This window comes from Microcaecilia unicolor, chromosome 1 (genome assembly GCF_901765095.1).
Source record: "Microcaecilia unicolor chromosome 1, aMicUni1.1, whole genome shotgun sequence".
Taxonomy (NCBI): Eukaryota; Metazoa; Chordata; class Amphibia; order Gymnophiona; family Siphonopidae; genus Microcaecilia; species Microcaecilia unicolor.
The window spans coordinates 636,239,524-636,263,349 of record NC_044031.1 but is presented as its reverse complement, the minus strand read 5'-3'; the positions used below and the strand labels follow the sequence as shown (position 1 = coordinate 636,263,349).

Here is a 23,826-nt window from a genome sequence, read left to right as displayed (position 1 = left end):
CTGGCTTTGAAAATACACCTCAATGTGTGCCTAATGAAAACAGGAGACAGGATGAAGTCAAAAAGTTGAAGTTAATAGGTCAGTTTCTGCTTACCTTCCCATTCAAAAAAAAGCAAGCAAACCTATGAGCTGCTTCATCCGAGTTGTCATTCTTTATTGTTGGTAGCATTTTTTATTTAATCTCACTTATACTTTTAAACATGCTGGCTTGTGCAGCATACAGATGTTCAAAAAGAAAATATAATAATGGAATAACTTTTCATAGGTAGAATAGTAATTTGTTATAAATCGTAATCAGTGTGTCATTTGGAGGGGCTGGTTATAGGGACACCCTGGCACTGATATATAAGTGTGCTGAGAAAAAGATGGAGAGATGTGTGGCTGGGGGTGGGGGCGGAGACCTGTGTGGTTGGGGGGCAAAAATCGGCGTAGTGGTAGGGGGGTAAAGATCGGTGTGGCCGGGAGGGGAGGTTGCCACGATAACTTGCTCGGACACGAAGGGTGCTATGAAGAAAAAGTGTGGGAACCACTGCTTTACAGTTAAGTGCTACTACTACTACTACTACTATTTAGCATTTCTATAGCGCTACAAGGCGTACGCAGCGTTGCACAAACATAGAAGAAAGACAGTCCCTGCTCAAAGAGCTTACAATCTAATAAGTGCCGCTGAATATCTGGGGATGGTCCACTGAGTAGGATTTGAATGGTCAGAAACCCCTCTTGCCTACTTAAATCCCATTGAATATCTACCCTGATATATCTTTTCACAGTTTTTCTCTCACGCTAAATGTTAGTTCCATTCCCTAAATTTTTGGAAGAGATATGTGGTCCCCCCAATTGGCAGACAGACATTTTCAAGCCCTTATGTTTAATTTGTTTACAATATTTCATTGAATTGAAAAGAAACAAAACAGAAATAAAGTTCTAAAACAAAAATTAAATGGAGCTGTGCCCTGAAGGAATCAGTTCAATTGCTGAATATAATGAGATATAATTACAATAATTACTTGTTTTCCTTGTCTAATTCTCTGGGGTATGAAGATCTCCAAAAATCATGTCTCAGGACCCACTACAGAAACTATAAACTCTTACTTAAAATTCAGGCACCAGCTCATTAGAAGTTTTTAAAGCTCACAAGAATGCTGTCATTAATGCAGTTTTCCTTATCAAAAGAAGGTAATTCTAGATTTTAAATTTTTGAACAATATTTCTTATTGATATGTAACATTTTACAAAGATTTGTAGTTGATAAACCAACATGCAAACTGAGACCAATGCAACATCAAATCATCTAAAATCTATTGATGATTTTACCAGCCTGGTTCTACTACAGGTAGGTCTTGTCAGCTGAAAGATCAATCCTTTGACTGTCCAGCTTATTCTCAAAGGAGATCGCCGGCCATCTTCCGACACAAATCAGGAGATGGGCGGCCATCTCCTGAAGCCGTCGAAATCGGTATAATAATGGAAAGCCGATTTTGGCCGGCTCCAACTGCTTTCCGTCGCAGAACCGGCCAAAGGTAAAGGGGATGTTTCGGAAGGGTATGGGAGGCGGGACAGAGGTGGGACAGGGGCGTTGTTAAGACATGGCCGGCTTCAGCTGATAATGGGAAAAAGAAGGCCGGCTCTGAGGAGCATTTTGCCGGCTTCACCTGGTCCATTTATTTTTAGGACCATGTCTCAAAAAAGTGCCCCAATTGACCAGATGACCACAGGAGGGAATTGGGGATCACCTCCCTTTACTCCCCCATTGGTCACCAACCCCCTCCCACCCCCAAAAAACAAAAAAACTTTTTTGCCAGCCTCTATGCCAGCCTGAAATGTCATACCCAGCTCCCTGACAGCAGTATGCAGGTCCCTGGAGCAGTTTTTAGTGAGTGCAGTGCACTTCAGGCAGGTGGACCCAGGCCCATCCTCCCCTACCTGTTACACTTGTAGGTGCCCCGCTTCACCTATAAGGGCTATGGTAATGGTGTAGAGTTGGGAGTGGGTTTTGGGGGGGGCTCAGCACCCAAGGTAAGGGAGCTATGCACCTGGGAGCTATTTTTATTAATTTTTTTTATTTTTAGAAGTGCCCCCTAGGGTGCCCGGTTGGTGTCCTGACATGTCAGGGGGACCAGTGCACTACAAATGCTGGCTCCTCCCATGACCAAATGCCTTGGATTTGGCCGGGTTTGAGATGGCCGGCCGCGGCAAAAACCCGATGCCGGCCATCTCAAACCTGGCCATCTCTGACATTTGGCCAGCCCAACCGTATGATTGAAACAAAAGATGGCCATCCATCTTTTTCGATAATACGGTTCGGGACCGCATTTTGCGATGCCGGCCATATAGATGGCCGCCCATGTAGATGGCCAGCGCCGTTCGATTATGCTCCTCTATATGAGTAGAGCGATGTGTCAGAGAACATCTCTGGATAAGGACCTGCATAGTGACATATAAATAAACTGTGCATCTTTAGTATATGCCCTAAACTGATTTACTGGGTTAAAAACTTGTTCAGTGGAAGGTAACAAGTGGTATATGGGCAAGGAGAGAGGTTTTACCAGTGCTATGTCACAGGGATGGATCCAGTTACTATATTTTTATCACTTTTGTAAGTGATTTAACAAAGGGCAATCAGAAAAGGTTTCCTTTTTGTGAACGATACTAATATTATCATTGGGGGAAATATCCTGGAAGATGTGGATCACATGAGGACGGATCTAACAAAGCTTGAATAATAATAATAATAAGGTAATGCAAAATAAGACAAACATGTAAGGAAATATCATCTTTCCATAATAAGAGAATTACTCTTCACCAAACTAAGCTGAAGTCAATCATTTTTATAATGCAGGTCAAAGAGGTGCTTTATTATTATTGGGAATAATTGAAGCCTATCTCCAGTCCTCTTATCACTCAAGAAAGAAATCAATTGAAAGGGTTCAAAGAAAACGTACTTCACATTCCTAAAACATATTAGATATTTACATGGATACTTTGAGGGAACAGGCTCCAGTTTGTTGGACTCCAGGTCTGAGGAGCAGAAATTGTTGTCTTCACTTCAGAGTAGTACTCTTCAGTTAGGAAAAACCCAAATCTGGGAATCACAAAAATGCTTGGTTCTATACTTGACATATTTTCAAAATCCTATCATAATCATATTGCAAAAGAAAATGTAACCTTGGTCTATCTCAATTAGTCCCAGATGCCCCCTAGGCTCTTCGGGTTGGGCACCCGAACCAGGGCATTCAAAATTGTCTCTGATGAGCCCAGCACACGTCAGGGCTGGACTAAATCGCTGTAGGCAGGGGGATTTTGCCACCACCACCTTAGTTTCTTGAACACAGTCCACAGAAAGAATCCACTCTCACTTCAAAGGTTGCTTTTAATAAACTGTGAACTTTAATAACAGCAAACTTAAACAGGAACTTCCAGCAACAGGTCACGTTATTTACTCTTTCAAAACTTACAAAAATTAGAGGACACTCCATGTAGTTACATGGTAATACTTTTAAAAATGAATAGAATATATATTTTCTTACTAAACAAATAGTTAATCTCCAGTACTCATTGTCGAAGGATGTGGTAACAGCAGTTAATGTATCTGGGTGTAAAAAAATGGTTTGTATAAGTTCCTGAATTTAAAATCCATAATCTGTTACTGAAATAGACATGGGAAAGCCACTACTTATTCCTGGGATCAGTAACAGAGTCCTGCTACTATCTGGGACTCTGCCAGGTTCTTGTGACCTGAATTGGCCACTTTTTGATGCAGGATACTGGGACAGATGGAGCATTGATCTGACCTAGTATGGCAATTCTTATGTTCTGAATAGGAAGTTCAGAAATCAGGGTGATAGACTCTTTAAATTGATTAGTTACAACCTTTCCAAGATAGTCACTAGCTAACCACAGTAACTCAAGTGTTCCTGCTTCAGGTTTCATCATCTCAGAAACTGACAGTCTAGCAACCAGATAAGTCATCCAGTGTTGCTACAACAGGTGCTCTTTCTGCTTTCATTGTTAGCTGCACGGAGGATCTAAAAATCTGGTTCTATACTTCCTGTCATCCTCCGAATAAGGAGCAGCACCATCCATGCCACTCTGCTAGATAAACTCCATAGTAGGAGGTAAAGGTTGCCTGTATTCCTTAGAGCTCAAGATCATCTCCCTAGGCCCTGGTTCTACTCATCAGCACTATTCCGAATGGTCCACCTACAGGACCTACATATGAACTTGAGCTTCAGAGCACAATTTGGTCAATAGGATCAGTCAACGAACTAGCAGGTACAGGCAGCAACACTCCTCAAAATCCCCTTTCCTCTTGCTTATATCAAACACTAAAATTTGAATTAGGAAAAACATTGTCACTCAACAGCTTAGCACAACCGTGGCCATCTTGTTATGCCCCATATGTATCAGCTAAAAGTTAATGTTAAAAATATAGGGGGGGGGGTGATATTCAGCCTTCTGTGGTCATAGGCTTTTAAGGGGTCCTTTTACAGAGCCCTGTAAGCCCAACGCGGGCTTACTGCTCGCTCTTCCAGGACTACCGCCAGCCCAACATGGCTGTTGGTGGTAGTCCTTCCCTGAGTGTGTGCCATTTCTGGGGGAAAAACAGCTTGGTAAAAGGACCCCTAAGCCACTTACTATCATGGGCTGAATTAACGACATTCAAAGCTAGACCATTAAATATCCAAGTTTGTCCAGTCACCTAAAAGTTAACTTGGCACTGGCCAATATTCAGAGCAGTGCCTGGATAGTCTTTTTACTTTCCTAACTTTATCTGCTTACTTAGCTGGTTCACAGACCAAATATGGCCACTAACCAGTTAAATACTGTCCACTCTCATCTAATAAAGTATATAAAGCATCCATCTTCCTCTACATTTCCATCTTCAATTTCTGCATCAGACAGTACATGTTCATGTTCTGTTCTGAATGAATATTCTAGCATTTTTAAATGTTTTTGTAAACAACTTTTCTTATACCATCTCTTTCTGATTGTGTTCATATAGTACTGTTATGGAATACACATTCAACCAGAAATGGTTGCTGTTCCCAGATAGAGAAAGAGAAAAATGGCGGCAGATAAAAATCATATGGCCTATCTAGTCTGCCCATCCATGCCATCTACTTTTTCTATCACTCCCTTAGAAATCCCATGTACGTGTCCCAAGTTCTCTTGAATTTGTATACTGTTTTCATCTCTACCACTTCCACTGCGAGACTGTTCCACAAATTCATCATATTCACTGTATTTAGTATCTCCCAGGAAACCTGTGTTGTGGAAGAAGAATTACTCTCCTCATCTTATGATAATATTTTTGGATTTCCTTTCATAATGTTGCCTTCAAACTTTTACAGTATTTTTGAGTAGAGAGGTGTGGTAGCCATGTTAGTTCACTTTTAAAGGTAATCAATAAAAATAAAACAAAATAAAACATGAAAAAGAAAATAAGATGATAACCCATCCACCTCCATCCCCACCCTGTTAGATTGTCACTGAAATGCTTTGATGTCTCACTTATATATACTGTCATCTACCAAGATTTGCTCATTTCCGATCTGACGAAAAAGGGCAACCTTCGAAAGCTAATCAAGAAATGTACTAAGTTATGTCCAATAAAAAAGGTATCATCTTATTTTCTTTTTCATGTTTTATTTTGTTTTATTTCTATTGATTACCAAGCATTTTCTCACGTGTTAAGAGTGCATTAACACCCTTTAGTAACTAGGTCCCATGATTAGGAGCACTTCCATGTGTAGGTTTGCAAAATGGTAAATGTAATTGCCAACATTTAGGGCCCTGTTTACAAATTTGCGCTAGTGTTTTTAGCACACACTAAAAAGTAGCATGCACTAACTGTGTAGTTGCCCATAATATTCCTAAAAATGCTGGCGTGCCTTTGTAAATAGGGCCCTTAGACTTGGAAGTTGTGAACTTACTTGTGCACCTGACGGCATTTACACATAAAAGTTGATGAGTGTCCTCTGTTGACCTTTCCCATGTGCATATTTGTAAAATGGCTGCTTCCACTATATTCAGTGGTGTGCTGCAGCAGGCTCTCATGGGTTCGCGAGAGCCGTTTATTAAGTTTTAAAGAATTTTAGGAGCCGGTTGTTAAAGTAGCCCCTCCCCCCATCATGGCTACTTTATCAACTGGCTCCCAAAATGTGGGCTTGGGCTCCCTCCTAAATTCTCTTTTACTATGCTGGTGGGTATGCTGAGCCCTGCCAGCCAAGTGAATAGACTTCTATTGCTTCCCGCTCCTTGTTTCCAGCTCTAAGCAGCAGGCTGGGACTTGTTGTGCATGCGGGAGAAGTCCTAGCATGCTGCTAGAGCCAGAATCAAGCAGTGGAGAGCAGTGGCAGTCCATTTGTTGGCTGGTGGGGTTCAGCATCCCTGCAAGCAAAGGTATGCCTGGCATGCCCGCATGAGGGAGAGAGGCATGTGTTACTCCTGCCAATCCACCCCTGCCCCCCCCCCCCCAAATTGTAGGGCTGGCTACGCCTGGAGAGAGAGCCCGTTGTTAAAAAATTACCAGCACACCCCTGACTATATTTACTGGAAAACACATGGAAACTAATGCAGAGATTATAGAAAAGATTTACCATCAGCAGATCCTTTTCTAAACTACCACTGCAAATGAGCATATCTGGATCTGGATATCTGATCTTTAGATGCCATTTTTTTACTTTATACTGGCATGTTCCATATGTAATTGTAGGTAAATCAATTGTATATCTTATATTTTTAGCTATATTCTTCTGAAAACCTTCAAACACAAAACAGGTAACTTTTCTTCAATTGTTTTTAGGTATATCCTTTTTTTCTTTTTGCTAACTTTTCAGAATTACGTTTGTGTGTTGTCTGCTCTAGTAGGCCTCTACCAGGAATTACAGATGATTAATAATTTTCTAAGCAAGAATTTAGATTGGAAATTAAAAATAAGACTAGTGGTAGGATAGAATAGTGAAGCATGAGCTTCCAGGTAGAGATAATTTCATAATTTCAAATGCAGGGTTAATAGCATAATTCTGATGAAACAGTAGCAGGAAGGGCATACATCAGAGGCCATGGGAGGAGAATCGTGGTGGAAAACTTGGACAAAATAAAAATCAGATTTGCTGAACATCTCCTCAGAGGTTTTCATTTCAAAGTAACTAATGCATTACTATAGGGAATGATAGAGAGTAGAAGAAAGCAGAAAACAGTCTTGGATACTTACACACCAAAAGTATAAAGGCTTGGAAACAAACAGAACAGTGGAGAACTGAGCACTGAAAGAACTGAGGCTCCATAGTTGCCATGGACAACATCTAATAATGATGACTGAACTTTTATCGCTTTGAAATCTCTGATTAAGACAGACATAAAAGGGAAGTTATCAATGTTGGTTACTATTAAAACAAGTTATTTTGCTGTTAATCCCAGTTATTACTAACTAGTTCTCCTTGCATAAAATGGGCTTGTGGCAAAATAGCACATCTTATTGGTTGCCCAGATTGATAACTACACTCCTTAATGGCTAATGAATAGTGGAGGAGTAGCCTAGTGGTTAGTGTAGTGGACTTTGATCCTGGGGAACTGAGTTCTATTCCCACTGCAGCTCCCTGTAACTCTGGGCAAGTCACTTAACTCTCCATTGCTCCTGGTACAAAATAAGTACCTGAATATACTATGTAAACCGCTTTGAAAGTAGTTGCAAAACACCACAGAAAGGCTGTATATCAAGTCCCATTTCCCATATATAACTGTTTTTTACATGTTAAAAAAAAAGCTTTCATGGATGGAAAATAAAAATATGCAGCTTTAATAATAACAGCAATCTTTTCTGCAGCACAGTTCAAAACATAAAATCATTAAATAAGCTTAGTTCTAGTCTGATTTTCTACCAACAGATAGATTCAGAAGAATAAATGGAAGGCAGGAACCAGACGTCAGTGACTGAGTTCATTCTCGTCGGACTCACTCGTAATCCAAAGCTCCAGATTCCACTCTTTGTGCTCTTTTTAATGGTCTATATTATCACCCTGTTGGGTAATATCAGTATCACTGTTGCAACTAGATTGGATTCACGCCTACAGACCCCAATGTACTTTTTCCTCTTTCACTTGTCATTTCTTGATATCTGTTATTCTTCAGTTATCACCCCCAAAACTCTGCAAACCCTTCTTGCAGAACAGAAAATCATCTCCTTACTTGGTTGTGCTCTACAAATGTTTTTTTATGCTGGTTTTGCTACCACAGAATGTTACCTACTGGCAGTGATGGCGTATGATCGATATGTGGCAATCTGTAATCCATTGCTTTATCCTGTCATTATGAGCAGGAGACTGTGCATTCAGATGCTGAGTGCAGCTTATGTGTGTGGCTTTTGTAATGCTCTAATACATACAGTTTGCATTTTCCACTTATCCTTCTGTGGGTCCAATGTAATTGATCACTATTTCTGTGATGGTCCTCCACTCTTAGTACTTACATGCTCAGACACTTTTGTCTGCGAACTTGCACTTTTTATTTTTGCTGGGTTCAACTGCACATCAACCTTTCTGGCAATTTTAATCTCTTACACCTATATTCTCTCCAACATACTGAGGATTCGCTCTGCTGAAGGAAGACGCAAAGCGTTCAACACTTGTGCCTCCCACTTCACTGCTGTGATGATTTTCTTTGGAACCCTTATTTTCATGTATTTACGACCGGCTTCGAGTTATTCTATGGAGCAGGACAGAGTAGTTTCAGTCTTTTATGCAGTGTTAATCCCCATGTTAAACCCCCTGATTTATAGCCTGAGGAACAAAGATGTAAAAGCAGCTTTGATGAAGGTATGGAAACAATTCTTCACAGCAGTCAGAGGGGTTATAAAGTAAATGTTATATTTGGAGTAATCATGAGTCACTGAATGGACTCTAAAGCAGTGGTTCTCAACCAGTGTGGCGTGACACACTGGTATGTCCTCAAGAGGTGGGATGTGTGTCACAACAAATTTGGTGTAGACAGCAAACCTGTGTTTCCTTTACAAGCACCACTGCCTGCAAGCTGGGAAGGGTACCTGGTCAAAATAGCCCCAACAAAAAGGCCCAAACACATAATATGCCCAACAAAAGCCTCTGAAAAAATAGCCCCTGACAAAAGGGCTTGCTTTAATTTGGGCCTGCCCCCAAGTATTTTACCTGTTCTGCTCCTGCTGCTACAACTGTGTGTCTTTCTGAGTCCTGCTGCTGCTGCTTTAAGCCAAGGTGTACCTCCTCTTTGCCACCCCAGTTTCAATGCTCACTGTTCAGAATGTGTCCCTCTTCTTCCTGCCTGCCCTGGAAACTCTCCCCCCCCCCCCCCCCCATCTCAGTGATCCACCAACTTTCCTATTGGCCACCAGCCTTGTCTGACACAACTTCTTATGTCTGCATAGGCAGTGCACAACGGAAAGAATGCTTCAGAGGCTAGCCGAAGCGGCTTGTTGACCCTACCTGCAACCCACAGAAATGTTGGAGGATCACCGGGGGGGGGGGGGGTGGTAGGGAGAGAGGTACTTGGCCACACAGGGCAGGCAGGAGGAAGAGGGAGACATGCTGGACTGTGCTGGGAGGTGGGAGGGAAGGAAGGGTAAGAGATGCATTTCCAGACCATGATAAGGGGAGGAAGAGAGAGAGATGCCAGAATGTAGGTAAGGGGGAAGTGGGACAAAGATGACAGAACACAGGGATGCAGAGAGAAAGGTGCTGCACTGAAGAGGGAGTTGAAGGAAGACAGAGCTCATTTAAGGGAATTGGGTATAGAGGGGGAGAAGAGATGCTGGACTCTCAGAGGAATGGAGACTATACTCATTATTTTTAAAGGGGCTATTTTGATCAGGCTATTTTGACTGGGCTGTTATGTAGGGGTGCCACTGGGAAGATAAGCAATCTTGAGAGTCAGGTTCTTGAAATCCCCCAAACTTGTCCCTATTTCAGCTTCCCCACTAACCCCCGATAATAACTACAGCCTCCAGCCCCAACTGAACATGTTGCAGGTCTTCTGTTTGACATATACTTGCTGAGTAGCATATTTGTAAGTTTTTCTGTTCCTTCACAGTATCTGAAAGTGGAGGGATATCCTGCTGCTGTTACTGAAGTGACACCAGAATTTGAATGTATATTTGTTTTGTTGTATGACGTGAGAAATCTGGGATTGACATATTTGTGTACAGCTTTTTGATATGGGATAGGCAAATTCATTTTAAACTTATAATTAAAGAAGGACATATTTAGGCATGCTTTGTTCAGCTCTGAATTTTAATGTTCGGTGTGTCACATACATGAACGTTGTCAGGTGTGTCACAACAGAAGAAAGGTTGTGAACCACTGCTCTAAAGTGTAGTAGTCTAATAATTAGAGCAGTGGGCTGATAACCAGAGAAGCCTTGTTCAAATCTAACTGCTACACTTTGTCATCTTACATCTTAGGGCAGGTCATTTAGCTCTCCATTTCATCAGATAGAAACATAGATTATGAGTCCTCTGGGAATAGGAAAAATGTCTACAGTACCTGAATGTAACTTATCTTGAACTTCTGAGAAAGGTGTGATCTAAATTAATTTTAATCACCAAAGATGTAATGTATTTGTGGAAAAGCCCATGTTGAAAAAAAAGTTTAATAGGCAATATTAATATTTATTCTATAGTAGCTTCTAATTTAAGTAGACTTCAAATTGCATTCTCATGTTGGTGTTCCAGGATACTCTGGCTGTGCTGCAGTTGCTGATACCTACAGTGCCAAACCTGAAAGTGCCCAAAATCAGGGGCTTGGGATCCACACTCTTACCAACACACACACACACTGTCTCTCACACACACACTTCAATCTTTAGAGGACTCCTCTCCCCACTAAACCTGTAAGTTTAAATCCATCACCCCTGATTGCCATGTCCCCTCTATATTTACTTGTGAGTAGATCTCTTTTATAAGGAATTCTAGGTCATTGCTACTGAGAGCAACACAAGGGTTATTTTGACCTCTAACAAAATTAGGGCGTCTTTTATCATACTGCACCAGGGCCGCTGAGATACTGAGCCGAGTCCGGGGCAAGGCCGCCACCGGGCCTCCCCTAGGATCGTCGCCCTACCGGGCCCCTCCCAAGGATTGTTGCATCCGCCAGGCCCCCTCTGGAGCCGTCGCTCCACCCTCCCCGATCGCTGCGGTCGCCCGCCCTGGGTACCTTGGCTACTGGGGATCCCAAGGCCCCAATAGCAGAAGAGTTCTCTACTGCAGCTCTTCTTTCTTCTGCCACATGGCCTTTTCTCTGCGGCTGCTTTTTCTCTCAGGTTGCGCATGCGCGGCCTGAGGGGAAAAGCAGCTGCAGGGCAATGGCGTAGCTAGGTGGGGCGCAGGGGGAGCGGTCACTCCCCTAAACAGCTGTTTAGAAAAAATGGCACCTATGCACCTCAACCCAATAAATATATATTTTTTTCTTTTCCAATCGCTTCTGCCCTTGCTCTCCCGTTCGCGAGGTCACTTTTACTTCCTGAAGCATTCTCCCTCCGGCACCGGCAATTCACAGTCAGCTCTCTGCCAGCATCGGGGCCTCTTGTCAGGCGCGTCCCACCTCTGCGGAAAACAGGAAGTTGCTTAGAGTAGGAGGGATGCGCCTGAGGAGAGGCCTCGACGCTGGCAGAAGGTTGACTGTGAATCAATTCGCCGGTGCAGGAGGGAGAAGGCTTCAGGGAAGTAAAATGTGACCATGCAGATGGGACAGATGGGCAGAAGAGAGGGTGAAGCCAATTTGGGTAATCTATTTCCTCCCCCCCCCCCCCCCCCCAGCCATTGTTGCCGTTCGGTTCAAAAGAAGTAAACATGATCTGCTGCATACATGTTGTCGATCTTTATTGTAATCTGCCTTGGGAAGCCTGATGTTAGTTATAAAGATGATAGAATATACTGACATTAAATGGAAGTAGACTTAAATTCTTCTTTCATTGGAGCACATGGAATCACATCTTCATCTGTGTTGTAGAAGTTTACCTTTTAGATACACAAATGCATTATTCTGTTTTGAACATGTTTCAGGGGTAAGCGATTTTATAAGTCAAAATAAAATTAAATTAAATATTTTGTTTCTTGCCGATCTCTTTTGTTTAAACATAAATGGGCTATAAGTCCCTAATTCAGTCTATTTGTTTTCTTATATTTTGTTCTTATGATGAATTATACTGTGCCAAAACTGAAAACTCTTATCTTTATCTGGTCGATAATAAAAGGACTATCCACCCTAAAAAAAATTGTTTTGTGGCTGTACATGAGGAATTGTGATATTGAATAAATAAGTGTATTTTTGTGTCCCTAGTCATGCATCCTACATTTATATAATCCTGTCAAGAAATCCAGTTAATTGTTTAACATTAGTGGAACATAGCCACAGAGGCATGGTATGGTTGCATTTTTAATATGGTAATACTAGGGCCCAGCTAAGGAACAAGTTATTTTGAGTTAGTCTTCACTGGACCAAACTTGCTTTCCTTGTGCCATCACTATCCCGCAGGATAGGCAGTGTCTTGAAACGTGGAGGATAAAGGATTTTTTTTTTTTACATTTATATCACACATTATCCCAAGCAAAGTTGGATTCAGTGTGGCTTACATATAACACATGCTAGAGTGTCCCTATAACCAGCCCCTCCAAATGACACACTGATTACGATTTATAACAAATTACTACTTCTTCTGTGTACATCCGTATACTGCACAAATCGACATGTTTGAAAATGTAAGTGAGTTTAAATACAAATGCTACCAATAAACAGTGACAACGTGGATGAAGCAGAGGATGGACCGTGGGAGCAGGTCAGGGAGATATGTGGCCCTAAGGAGGATGGGGAGCGCTGAAAGAGACTGGGAAGAAGGTTAACATGGGGAAGAGAAGGCTACAGTAAATGCTGGACAAGGAGGGAGAAGGACACAGAGTCAATACTGGACAGGGAGAGGGCAGGGACACTGGAATGCAAAGAGGCAATGCTAGAAAAAGAAGAAATGGGGACACGGGGCACTATGGAAAAGGGGGAGAGATAGGGGCTGTACTGAAATAGAGGGGGATAGGTACACAGAGGGGCACTACTGTAAAGGGGGGAAGGATATAGGGACACAAAGAGGGCACTACTGGAAAGGAGGAGGAGATAGGGATACAGAGAAGGCACTACTGGAAAGGGGAGGAGATAGGGACACTACTGAAAAGGGGAGGAAGAGATAGGGACACAGAGGGGCACCACTGGAAGGGGGATATGGGGACAATGATGAAAAGGGAGTGAGATGGGGACAAAGAGGTAATGCTGGAAAAGGGGGAGGATGGTAACAGGGGTAATGTTTGGAATATGGGGACACAGGACAATGTTAGAAAAAGGGAGAGGTGGGGACACCAGGAGAGCAGATGCTAGAAAGGGGAAGATGAGGAGACCAGGTAGCCTTGTGCTGAAAAGGGGGGGTGGAGATGGGGACACAAAAAGTGAAGATGCTGAACTTGGGGAAGGATAGGGACAAGGGACACAGAAGGGAGATGCTGGGTAGGACAAACAGTGGTGCAGAGGAAAAAAGGATGGTGCACTTGGAGACAGATGTAGAGAAGGAAAGGAAGAAGACAAGAGACGAGAGAAGAAATGTAAAGGCCAACCTAGAAAAGAATTTGTAAGGCTGACTCATGGAACATGGAAAAAAAGACTGTGACCAACCAAATTCCCAGACAACAAAGGTAGAAAAAATTATTTTTATTTAATTCTTTGATAGGACTGAGATGTACCTGCTTTGTAAAATCTACATTTTTTTCTATTTTTATTTTGCAAAGTACAGGAGAAAATACATTTCTGTCTCTCTTTTTACCAGTATTACACTGTTTAGAGTCTGGCTTCCTTCGGCGGGGGGGGGGGGGGGGGGGGGGGGGGGGGGGGGGTCTCTATTTCAATTTTTGTTATTGGGGTTTTTTTTGTGGCTCCCTATTCTGCATTAGATTGGTAGCATGGAATGTTGTCACAATTTGGGTTTCTGTCAGGTGCTTGTGACCTGGGTTGGCCACATTGGAAACAGGATACTGGGCTAGATGGACCATTGCTCTGACACAGTATAGGTACTCTTATGTTATATAGACGAGGGTCTGTCCATGTTCTGCATGTGTGACTGAGGTGAAGGATTCTGCTACTGTTAAGCTGTGAGTCCCTGTGCCCAGCGAAGCACAGATGAGACAAGCTTGGACCTGAGCTCCGCAGGATGGCCGAAAAATCCCGAGACTTCACCTGGAGCGACCCCATCCCCCGGGGGTTGAGCCCCTAGGACTGGGAGCCGACAGGACTTCTGAACTCCAACCGGGAGTGCTCAGACGACAGGCAAGAGTCGAGGCAGGCAGCAAACAAAGGTGGTCTGGAGTCAGGCAGCAAACAAAGAAGTAGTCAGAATTCAAGCAATGGTCAAGGCAGGCAGCAAACAAAGAAGTACTCAGAATTCAGGCAATGGTCAAGGCAGGCAGCAAACAAAGAAGTGGTCAGGATTCAGGCAATGGTCAAGGCGGGCAGCAAACAAAGAAGTAGTCAGAATTCAGACAATGATTAAATCCGCAAAACACCAGGAACCACCACGAACTCCACCAAAGTAGAAGCCGAAGCAAACTGATGACAGTGTTCTGTTCTTAAATAGGCCTCTCATCAGGAGATCCCTGCCACAGCTGACAGGCGTGGAACCTCATTGGGCACACCCATAGGAATAAGCCTCTCAAGATGGCTGCCCCTCAGGAACCGATACAGATGCTCTTCTCAAGATGGCTTACCTTCAGGAACTGTTATCAATGAGCCTCTCAAGATGGCCGCCCCTCAGATGAACCTCTCAATATAAATATGCATGACATTGATTTGCATATACTGCCTCCATTACAGGCAAATCTTTTTCATGTAGATTCATTGTAGATAGCCTGAAAACCTGAATGGAAAGGGGCCCTTGTCACTCAAAATAAAAATGCTCAAGACTAGTGTTCTTCACTTCCTGTAGAGTCACCACACAAACAAAATCCCATCTTGATTTAAACAAGGTGTCTAGCAGTGGAAGGACTGGGTGTGCTATTCCTGAGGTGATGGTCATGATTTGAATATTTTTATTTGAAGTTAAGAAGACAGGTTGCCTGCTCTGGACAGTCCAGGGACCTCTTCTGTATCCTGCCTCCTTATCTAACTTACTGTTTCCTTGTAGGCAGGACGTTACAGAGACAGCCTGCAATAATCGTTGCCCACCACAGCTCCTGAGCAACAACACAGACACTGCTGTCTAGCTGACACCAACCGGTGCCTATTTTATAAAAATCTGCTCCCCCTGAGATCAAAACCTGGCTACGCCTCTGCTGCAGGGGAAAGCAATGCGGTAGATGCTGTGTCTGTTCCCCCAGCTGGGGGTGGGGCCGGAGACCTGTGTGGTCATAGTAACATAGTAGCATAGTAGATGACTGCAGAAAAAGACCTGCACGGTCCATCTAGTCTGCCCAACAAGAAACTCATATGTGCTACTTCTTGTGTATACTTGATTTGTATCTACCATTTTCAGGGCACAGACCGTAGAAGTCTTGCCCAGCACTAGCACCGCCTCCCAAACACCAGCCCCGCCTCCCAATCTCAGCTAAGTTTCTGAGGCAAAAATCGGCGTGGTGGGAGGGAGGCGAAGATCGGTGTGGCCGGGGGGGGGGGGGGGGGGTTGCCGCAATAACTTGCTCGAACACGAAGTGTGCCATAAACTGAAAAAGTGTGGGAACCACTGCTTTACAGTTAAGTGCTACTACTACTACTACTACTATTTACCATTTCTATAGCGCTACAAGGCGTACGCAGCGCTGCACAAACATAGAAGAAAGACAGTCCCTGCTCAAAGAGCTTACAATCTAATAAGTGCCGCTGAATATCTGGGGATGGTACACTGAGTAGGATTTGAATGGTCAGAAACCCCTCTTGCCTACTTAAATCCCATTGAATATCTACCCTGATATATCTTTTCCCAGTTTTTCTCTCACGCTAAATGTTAGTTCCATTCCCTAAATTTTGGGAAGAGATATTTGCCCCCCCCCCCCCCCCCCCCCCCCCCCCAATTTGCAGACAGACATTTTCAAGCCCTTATGTTTAATTTGTTCACAATATTTCATTGAATTGAAAAGAAACAAAACAGAAATAAAGTTCTAAAACAAAAGGTAAATGGAGCTGTGCCCTGAAGGAATCAGTTCAATTGCTGAATATAATGAGATATAATTACAATAATTACTTGTTTTCCTTGTCTAATTCTCTGGGGTATGAAGATCTCAAAAAATCATGTCCCAGGATCCACTACAGAAACTATAAAGTCTTTCTTAAGATTCAGGCACCAGCTCATTAGAAGTTTTTAAAGCTCACAAGAATGCTGTCATTAATGCCGTTTTCCTTATCAAAAGAAGGTAATTCTAGATTTTAAATTTTTGAACAATATTTCTTATTTGATATGTAACATTTTTCAAAGATTTGTAGTTCATAAACCAACATGCAAACTGAGACCAATGTAACATCAAATCATCTAAAATCTATTGATGATTTTACCGGCCTGGTTCTACTACAGGTAGGTCTTGTCAGCTGAAAGATCAATCCTTTGACTGTGTGAGCAGAGAGATGTGTCAGAGAACATCTCTAGATATGGACCTGCATAATGACATATAAATAAACTGTGCTTCTTTAGTATAGGCCCTAAACTGATTTACTGGGTTAGAAACTTGTTGAGTGGAAGGTAACATGTGGTAAGTGGCCAAGGAGGGAGGTTTTACCAGTGCTGTGTCACAGGGATGGATCCAGTTACTATATTTTTATCACTTTTGTAAGTGATTTAACAAAGGGCAATCAGAAAAGGTTTCCTTTTTGTGAACGGTGCTAATATCATCATTGGGGGAAATATCCTGGAACATGTGGATCACATGAGGAGAGATCTAACAAAGCTTGAATAATAATAATAAGATAATGCAAAATAAGACAAACATGTAAGGAAATATCATCTTTCCATAATAAGAGAATTACTCTTGACCAAACTAAGCTGAACTCAATCATTTTTATAATGCAGGTCAAAGAGGTGCTTCATTATTATTGGGGATAGTTAAAGCCTATCTCCAGACCTCTTATTATTCAAGAAAGAAATCAATTGAAAGGGTTCAAAGAAAACATACTTTACATTCCTAAAACATATTAGATATTTACGTGGATACTTCGAAGGAACAGGCTCCAATTTGTTGGACTCCTGGTCTGAGGAGCAGAAATTGTTGTCTTCTCTTCAGAGTAGTACTCTTCAGTCAGGAAAAACCCAAATCTGGGAATCACAAAAATGCTTGGTTCTATACTTGACATATTTTCAAAAACTTAAACAGGAACTTCCAGCAACAGGTCACGTTATTTACTCTTTCAAAACTTACAAAAATTAGAGGACACTCCTTGTTACATGGTAATACTTTTAAAATGAATAGAATATATATTTTCTTACTAAACAAATAGTTAATCTCCAGTACTCATTGTCGAAGGATCTGGTAACAGCAGTTGGTGTATCTGGGTGTAAAAAAAGATTTGTATAAGTTCCTGAATTTAAAATCCGAAATCTGTTACTGAAATAGACATGGGAAAGCCACTACTTATTCCTGGGATCAGTAACAGAGTCCTGCTACTATTTGGGATTCTGCCAGGTTCTTGTGACCTGAATTGGCCACTGTTTGATGCAGGATACTGGGACAGATGAAGCATTGGTCTGACCTAGTATGCAAGTTCTTATGTTCTGAATAGGAAGTTCAGAAATCTGGGTGATAGACTCTTTAAATTGATTAGTTACAACCTTTCCAAGATAGTCAATAGCTAACCACAGTAACTCAAGTGTTCCTGCTTCAGGTTTCATCATCTCAGAAACTGACAGTCTAGCGACTCATCCAGTGTTGCTACAACAGGTGCTCTTCCTCCTTTCATTGTTAGCTACACGGAGGACATAAAAATCTGGTTCTATACTTCCTGTCTTTCTCCAAATAAGGAGCAGGCACCATCCATGCCACTCTGCTAGATAAACTCCATAGTAGGAGGCAAAGGTTGCCTGTACTCCTTAGAGCTCAAGATCATCTCCCTAGGCCCTGGTTCTACTCATCAGCACTATTCTGAATGGTCCACCTACAGGACCTACATATGAACTTGAGCTTCAGAGCACAATGTGGTCAATAGGACCAGTCAACGAACTAGCAGGTACAGGCATCAACACTCCACAAAGTCCCCTTTCCTCTTGCTTATATCAAACAGTAAAATTTGAATTAGGAAAAACATTGTCACTCAACAGCTTAGCACAGCCTTGGCCATCTTGCTACGCCCCATATGTATCAGCTATTAATGTTAAAAATACAGGGGGGAGGGTGATATTCAGCCTTCTGTGGTCATAGGTTTCGCTATTCCGGGACTACCGCCAGCCCAACACGGCTGTTGGTGGTAGTCCTGCCCTGAGTGTGTGCCATTTCTGGGGGAACAGCAGCTTGGTAAAAGGACCCCTAAGCCACTTACTATCATGGGCTGAATTAACGACATTCAAAGCTAGACCATTAAATATCCAAGTTTGTCCAGTCACCTAGAAGTTAACTTGGCACTGGCCAATATTCAGAGCAGTGCCTGGATAGCCTTTTTACTTTCCTAACTTTATCTGCTTACTTAGCTGGTTCACAGACCAAATATGGCCACTAACCAGTTAAATACTGTCCACTCTCACCTAATAAAGTATATAAAGCATCCATCTTCCTCTACATTTCCATCTTCAATTTCTGCATCAGACAGTACATGTTCATGTTCTGTTCTGAATGAATATTCTAGCATTTTTAAATGTTTTTGTAAACAACTTTTCTTATACCATCTCTTTCTGATTGTGTTCATATAGTACTGTTATGGAATACACATTCAACCAGAAATGGTTGCTGTTCCCAGATAGAGACAGAGAAAAATGGCGGCAGATAAAAATCATATGGCCTATCTAGTCTGCCCATCCATGCCATCTACTTTTTCTATCACTCCCTTAGAAATCCTATGTACAGTGGGGGAAATAAGTATTTGATCCCTTGCTGATTTTGTAAGTTTGCCCACTGACAAAGACATGAGCAGCCCATAATTGAAGGGTAGGTTATTGGTAACAGTGAGAGATAGCACATCACAAATTAAATCCGGAAAATCACATTGTGGAAAGTATATGAATTTATTTGCATTCTGCAGAGGGAAATAAGTATTTGATCCCCCACCAACCAGTAAGAGATCTGGCCCCTACAGACCAGGTAGATGCTCCAAATCAACTCGTTACCTGCATGACAGACAGCTGTCGGCAATGGTCACCTGTATGAAAGACACCTGTCCACAGACTCAGTGAATCAGTCAGACTCTAACCTCTACAAAATGGCCAAGAGCAAGGAGCTGTCTAAGGATGTCAGGGACAAGATCATACACCTGCACAAGGCTGGAATGGGCTACAAAACCATCAGTAAGACGCTGGGCGAGAAGGAGACAACTGTTGGTGCCATAGTAAGAAAATGGAAGAAGTACAAAATGACTGTCAATCGACAAAGATCTGGGGCTCCACGCAAAATCTCACCTCGTGGGGTATCCTTGATCATGAGGAAGGTTAGAAATCAGCCTACAACTACAAGGAGGGAACTTGTCAATGATCTCAAGGCAGCTGGGACCACTGTCACCACGAAAACCATTGGTAACACATTACGACATAACGGATTGCAATCCTGCAGTGCCCGCAAGGTCCCCCTGCTCCGGAAGGCACATGTGACGGCCCGTCTGAAGTTTGCCAGTGAACACCTGGATGATGCCGAGAGTGATTGGGAGAAGGTGCTGTGGTCAGATGAGACAAAAATTGAGCTCTTTGGCATGAACTCAACTCGCCGTGTTTGGAGGAAGAGAAATGCTGCCTATGACCCAAAGAACACCGTCCCCACTGTCAAGCATGGAGGTGGAAATGTTATGTTTTGGGGGTGTTTCTCTGCTAAGGGCACAGGACTACTTCACCGCATCAATGGGAGAATGGATGGGGCCATGTACCGTACAATTCTGAGTGACAACCTCCTTCCCTCCGCCAGGGCCTTAAAAATGGGTCGTGGCTGGGTCTTCCAGCACGACAATGACCCAAAACATACAGCCAAGGCAACAAAGGAGTGGCTCAGGAAGAAGCACATTAGGGTCATGGAGTGGCCTAGCCAGTCACCAGACCTTAATCCCATTGAAAACTTATGGAGGGAGCTGAAGCTGCGAGTTGCCAAGCGACAGCCCAGAACTCTTAATGATTTAGAGATGATCTGCAAAGAGGAGTGGACCAAAATTCCTCCTGACATGTGTGCAAACCTCATCATCAACTACAGAAGACGTCTGACCGCTGTGCTTGCCAACAAGGGTTTTGCCACCAAGTATTAGGTCTTGTTTGCCAGAGGGATTAAATACTTATTTCCCTCTGCAGAATGCAAATAAATTCATATACTTTCCACAATGTGATTTTCCGGATTTAATTTGTGATGTGCTATCTCTCACTGTTACTAATAACCTACCCTTCAATTATGGGCTGCTCATGTCTTTGTCAGTGGGCAAACTTACAAAATCAGCAAGGGATCAAATACTTATTTCCACCACTGTACGTGTCCCAAGTTCTCTTGAATTTGTATACTGTTTTCATCTCTACCACTTCCACTGCGAGGCTGTTCCACAAATTCATCATATTCACTGTATTTAGTATCTCCCAGGAAACCTGTGTTGTGGAAGAAGAATTACTCTCCTCATCTTATGATAATATTTTTGGATTTCCTTTCATAATGTTGCCTTCAAACTTTTACAGTATTTTTGGACACTATCACTGTTTTTCAATTGCTATACCCTATCTTTTAAGTGTTCTTTTATCCAGTCATCTAGTTTCTCACATGTAGTGCCTTCTGGCACTAAACTGATGTCACATGGTTCCCTACCAAACATTAAATAGAATGGTGTATATCCAGTTGATGAGTATACATGACAATTGTAAGTTAGGGTCAGTTCAAGTAAGTACTTTGTTTGATTGTTTCTTCTCAGGAAGTAAACTCCATAAAATCTCATGCAAGGTTTGCTAAACCTTTTGCATAACCCATTACCCTGTAGGTGATAGGAAATAGTGCATCTTTGCTTTCTTTCATAAATGTCACAACACTCTTCAATGATCTTTGTTTTGAAATTGTGATGCTGATCTGAATGAATTCTCACTAGTGTCCCATACTTTAGGATCCATTGCTGATATATCACTTTTGTAGTAATAAAATCTGCCTAGTATCTGGTTGTACATATTCTCTATGACTTCTTCTTCTAGATTGTTTAGGTGATGTTGGTGATATATTCAATCTTTATTCATGTTGATAAGGATAACTTAGTTGTTGATGCATTAGTATAAGAATTCATCAGAAGTCTAGTTTGGGGTTTCCTTGTCGTATTATCAGTTGTTCTTTTATCCTAACTTTATTTTGACTACCCACTCTGGATATCTGACTCTGAATATTTTTTACTGAAGTTGAGGGTACAGAAACTATTCCATTAAAGATACATTTTTTACTATTCAGAAAAGTTCTAAGCTGTTGAGGGACAAAGAATATATACTGTACATTTTTATATTTTACTAATCACTTATAAGGAAATCTTAACTGAAACATCACACCCAGAGCTAATGTCTCTTGGCGCATTGCCAAAAACAATTTTCGCCTCTCTTAGGTAACGCTAGAGAGATCAGAATAATCCATACTTTCTGTTCCTCAAGCACACTTGGAGTCTTCTGAAAATACAAATGCATCAATGAGTTCAGATCTTGTTCAAATACAAGAGTAACTGCCAAAGTTGCTCTATCCGTCACTAAAGTTGCTGCTTACAGAATGCCAGATATATTCAAGCTATCATTTGAAGTCTCTAAAACATTTAATTCATTCCCAGATTCGCATGTAGACACTAGTTCCTTCTTCCTTTTAGAAACAAATTATATTTTCCCTACTGGTGGCATAGCTTCCAAAGGATACCTCTAGTACCTTCACAAGATATAGCTTGAAAGTCTCTATTATTATTATTATTACATTTGTACCTCTCACTTTCCCACAAATAGCAGGTTCAATGTGGCTTACATAGTAAATAGAATTACATAGTCTTGTAGGAGGATATAACAAGTTGAATAAAACATAGTAATAGTAGGGTTTTGAAGATATGTGGATTGAACATGGAGAGGTAAACGAAGATAGAATGAGCAAAAGGAAAGGAGGTTGGGAGGGGTAAGGAGTAAAAAGGATGGAGAAAAAAAGATTGAGGGATGAGAGAAGGAGATTGGGAGAAACTGATCTGAGGTATGATTATCGTCATGACAGAATAATGTGGGTGGGCTGAAAGTTAAGTTGGGCCGTTAGGGTAAGCTTTCTTGAAGAGATGGGTCTTCAACATTTTTCTGAAGGGTAGATGGTCATTGATTGTTCGGATGGATCGTGGCAGAGCGTTCCAAAGCTGCCTGCCCAAAAAGGAGAAACTTAATGCATAGAAGGTCTTGTATTTAATACCTTTGCAGTTCGGAAGATGTAAATTAAGGTAAGTATGAGAAGACATGTAAATTAAGGTAAGTATGAGAAGACGATGAACTATTTCTGGTTGGGAGGTCGATGAGGTTATTCATGTAGTTAGGGGACTCTCCATGTATGATCTTATGAATCAGAGTGTGGAATTTAAAATTATTCTTTCTCTGATGGGGAGCCAGTGAAGCTTCGCTCGAAGAGGTGTTGCGCTATCAAATTTTGACTTGCCAAAGATAAGTCTGGCTGCTGTATTTTGGGTAGTTTGAAGTTTCTTCAGGATTAGAGTCTTACAGCCTAAGAAGACACTGTTGCAGTAGTCTGCGTGAGTAAGTACTGTGGATTGCACTAGGTTCCGGAAGGTATCCAAAGGAAGATATGATTTCACTCGTTTCAAAATCCACATCATGTTGAACATTTTTTTTTGTGATGGATTTAGCATGGTTTTCAAATAATAAATGGTTATCAATCGTTACTCCAAGTATTTTTAAAAGGAGAAACTGCTCTTATCTTTGGAAAATTCAATCATCATATATTAAGATGTCTCACTTGATTTTCCAAATTTTCCATTCTTCTATGTACCACTTCTTTATTTTTAATTATGGCAACTTGAACTTATTTTATTTTCCCAGTCTCAATCTTCATTGCACTAACTTGTTCCTGAAATTACTGCACACTACCTTGGTGCAACAAAGTTAAAGTTCTAAAGAACACTTCCGAATAGAAGCTTCTGGTCGAATCAAAGTTTCACCCAACAATTCTAAAGTAAAAGGTTTGGAAGATAATAAAACAGAGGACTCCATACCTGGAAAAACAGAGAGAGCACCATCCAACAATGACTCTGTTGTTCCAGCTCTCGCAGTTCCAGGGGAAATTCCCTCTCTATCACCCTGGCGTCTCTCACAGGCCAAGACAGAACTCACGGTGGCCCCCTCTTCAACAGTGAAAAAAAAGACGTTTCTCCTTCCGGCCTCTCCACAGTCCATCCCATAGTTTGTATTTACCAGAGTGCTGGGGGAATCTGGCCTGAAGGGTAAAGAGATGGTTATCCCAAAAGGGGGACTTTCTTCGCCTCTTCCAATCCATCCCACTTAGGAAGAACGAACGAGTTGAATTTCTGCTGTTGAAGTGGGGTAGAACTGGCTTCGAGTGGAAAGACCCTTACTTTCCCCTTATGTTTTGAAGGCATTTTCATGAAGGAAACAGAAAATAGCAGGGAGCTGTTTCTTGTGCGTCTTCCATTTGGCTCTGATTTCAGACAAACACTATTG

General features: G+C 41.9%; 1 protein-coding gene across 1 annotated transcript; it reads left to right on the top strand.

The window, feature by feature from the left end:
- The first annotated feature begins 7,907 nt into the window (after nucleotides 1–7,907).
- LOC115460669 (olfactory receptor 5AU1-like) lies at nucleotides 7,908–14,159 on the top strand. Its single transcript, XM_030190439.1, has 2 exons — nucleotides 7,908–8,795; nucleotides 14,130–14,159. The coding sequence occupies exons 1-2, from the start codon at nucleotides 7,908–7,910 to the stop codon at nucleotides 14,157–14,159; spliced, it is 918 nt and encodes a 305-aa protein (XP_030046299.1).
- Nucleotides 14,160–23,826: the final 9,667 nt, after the last annotated feature.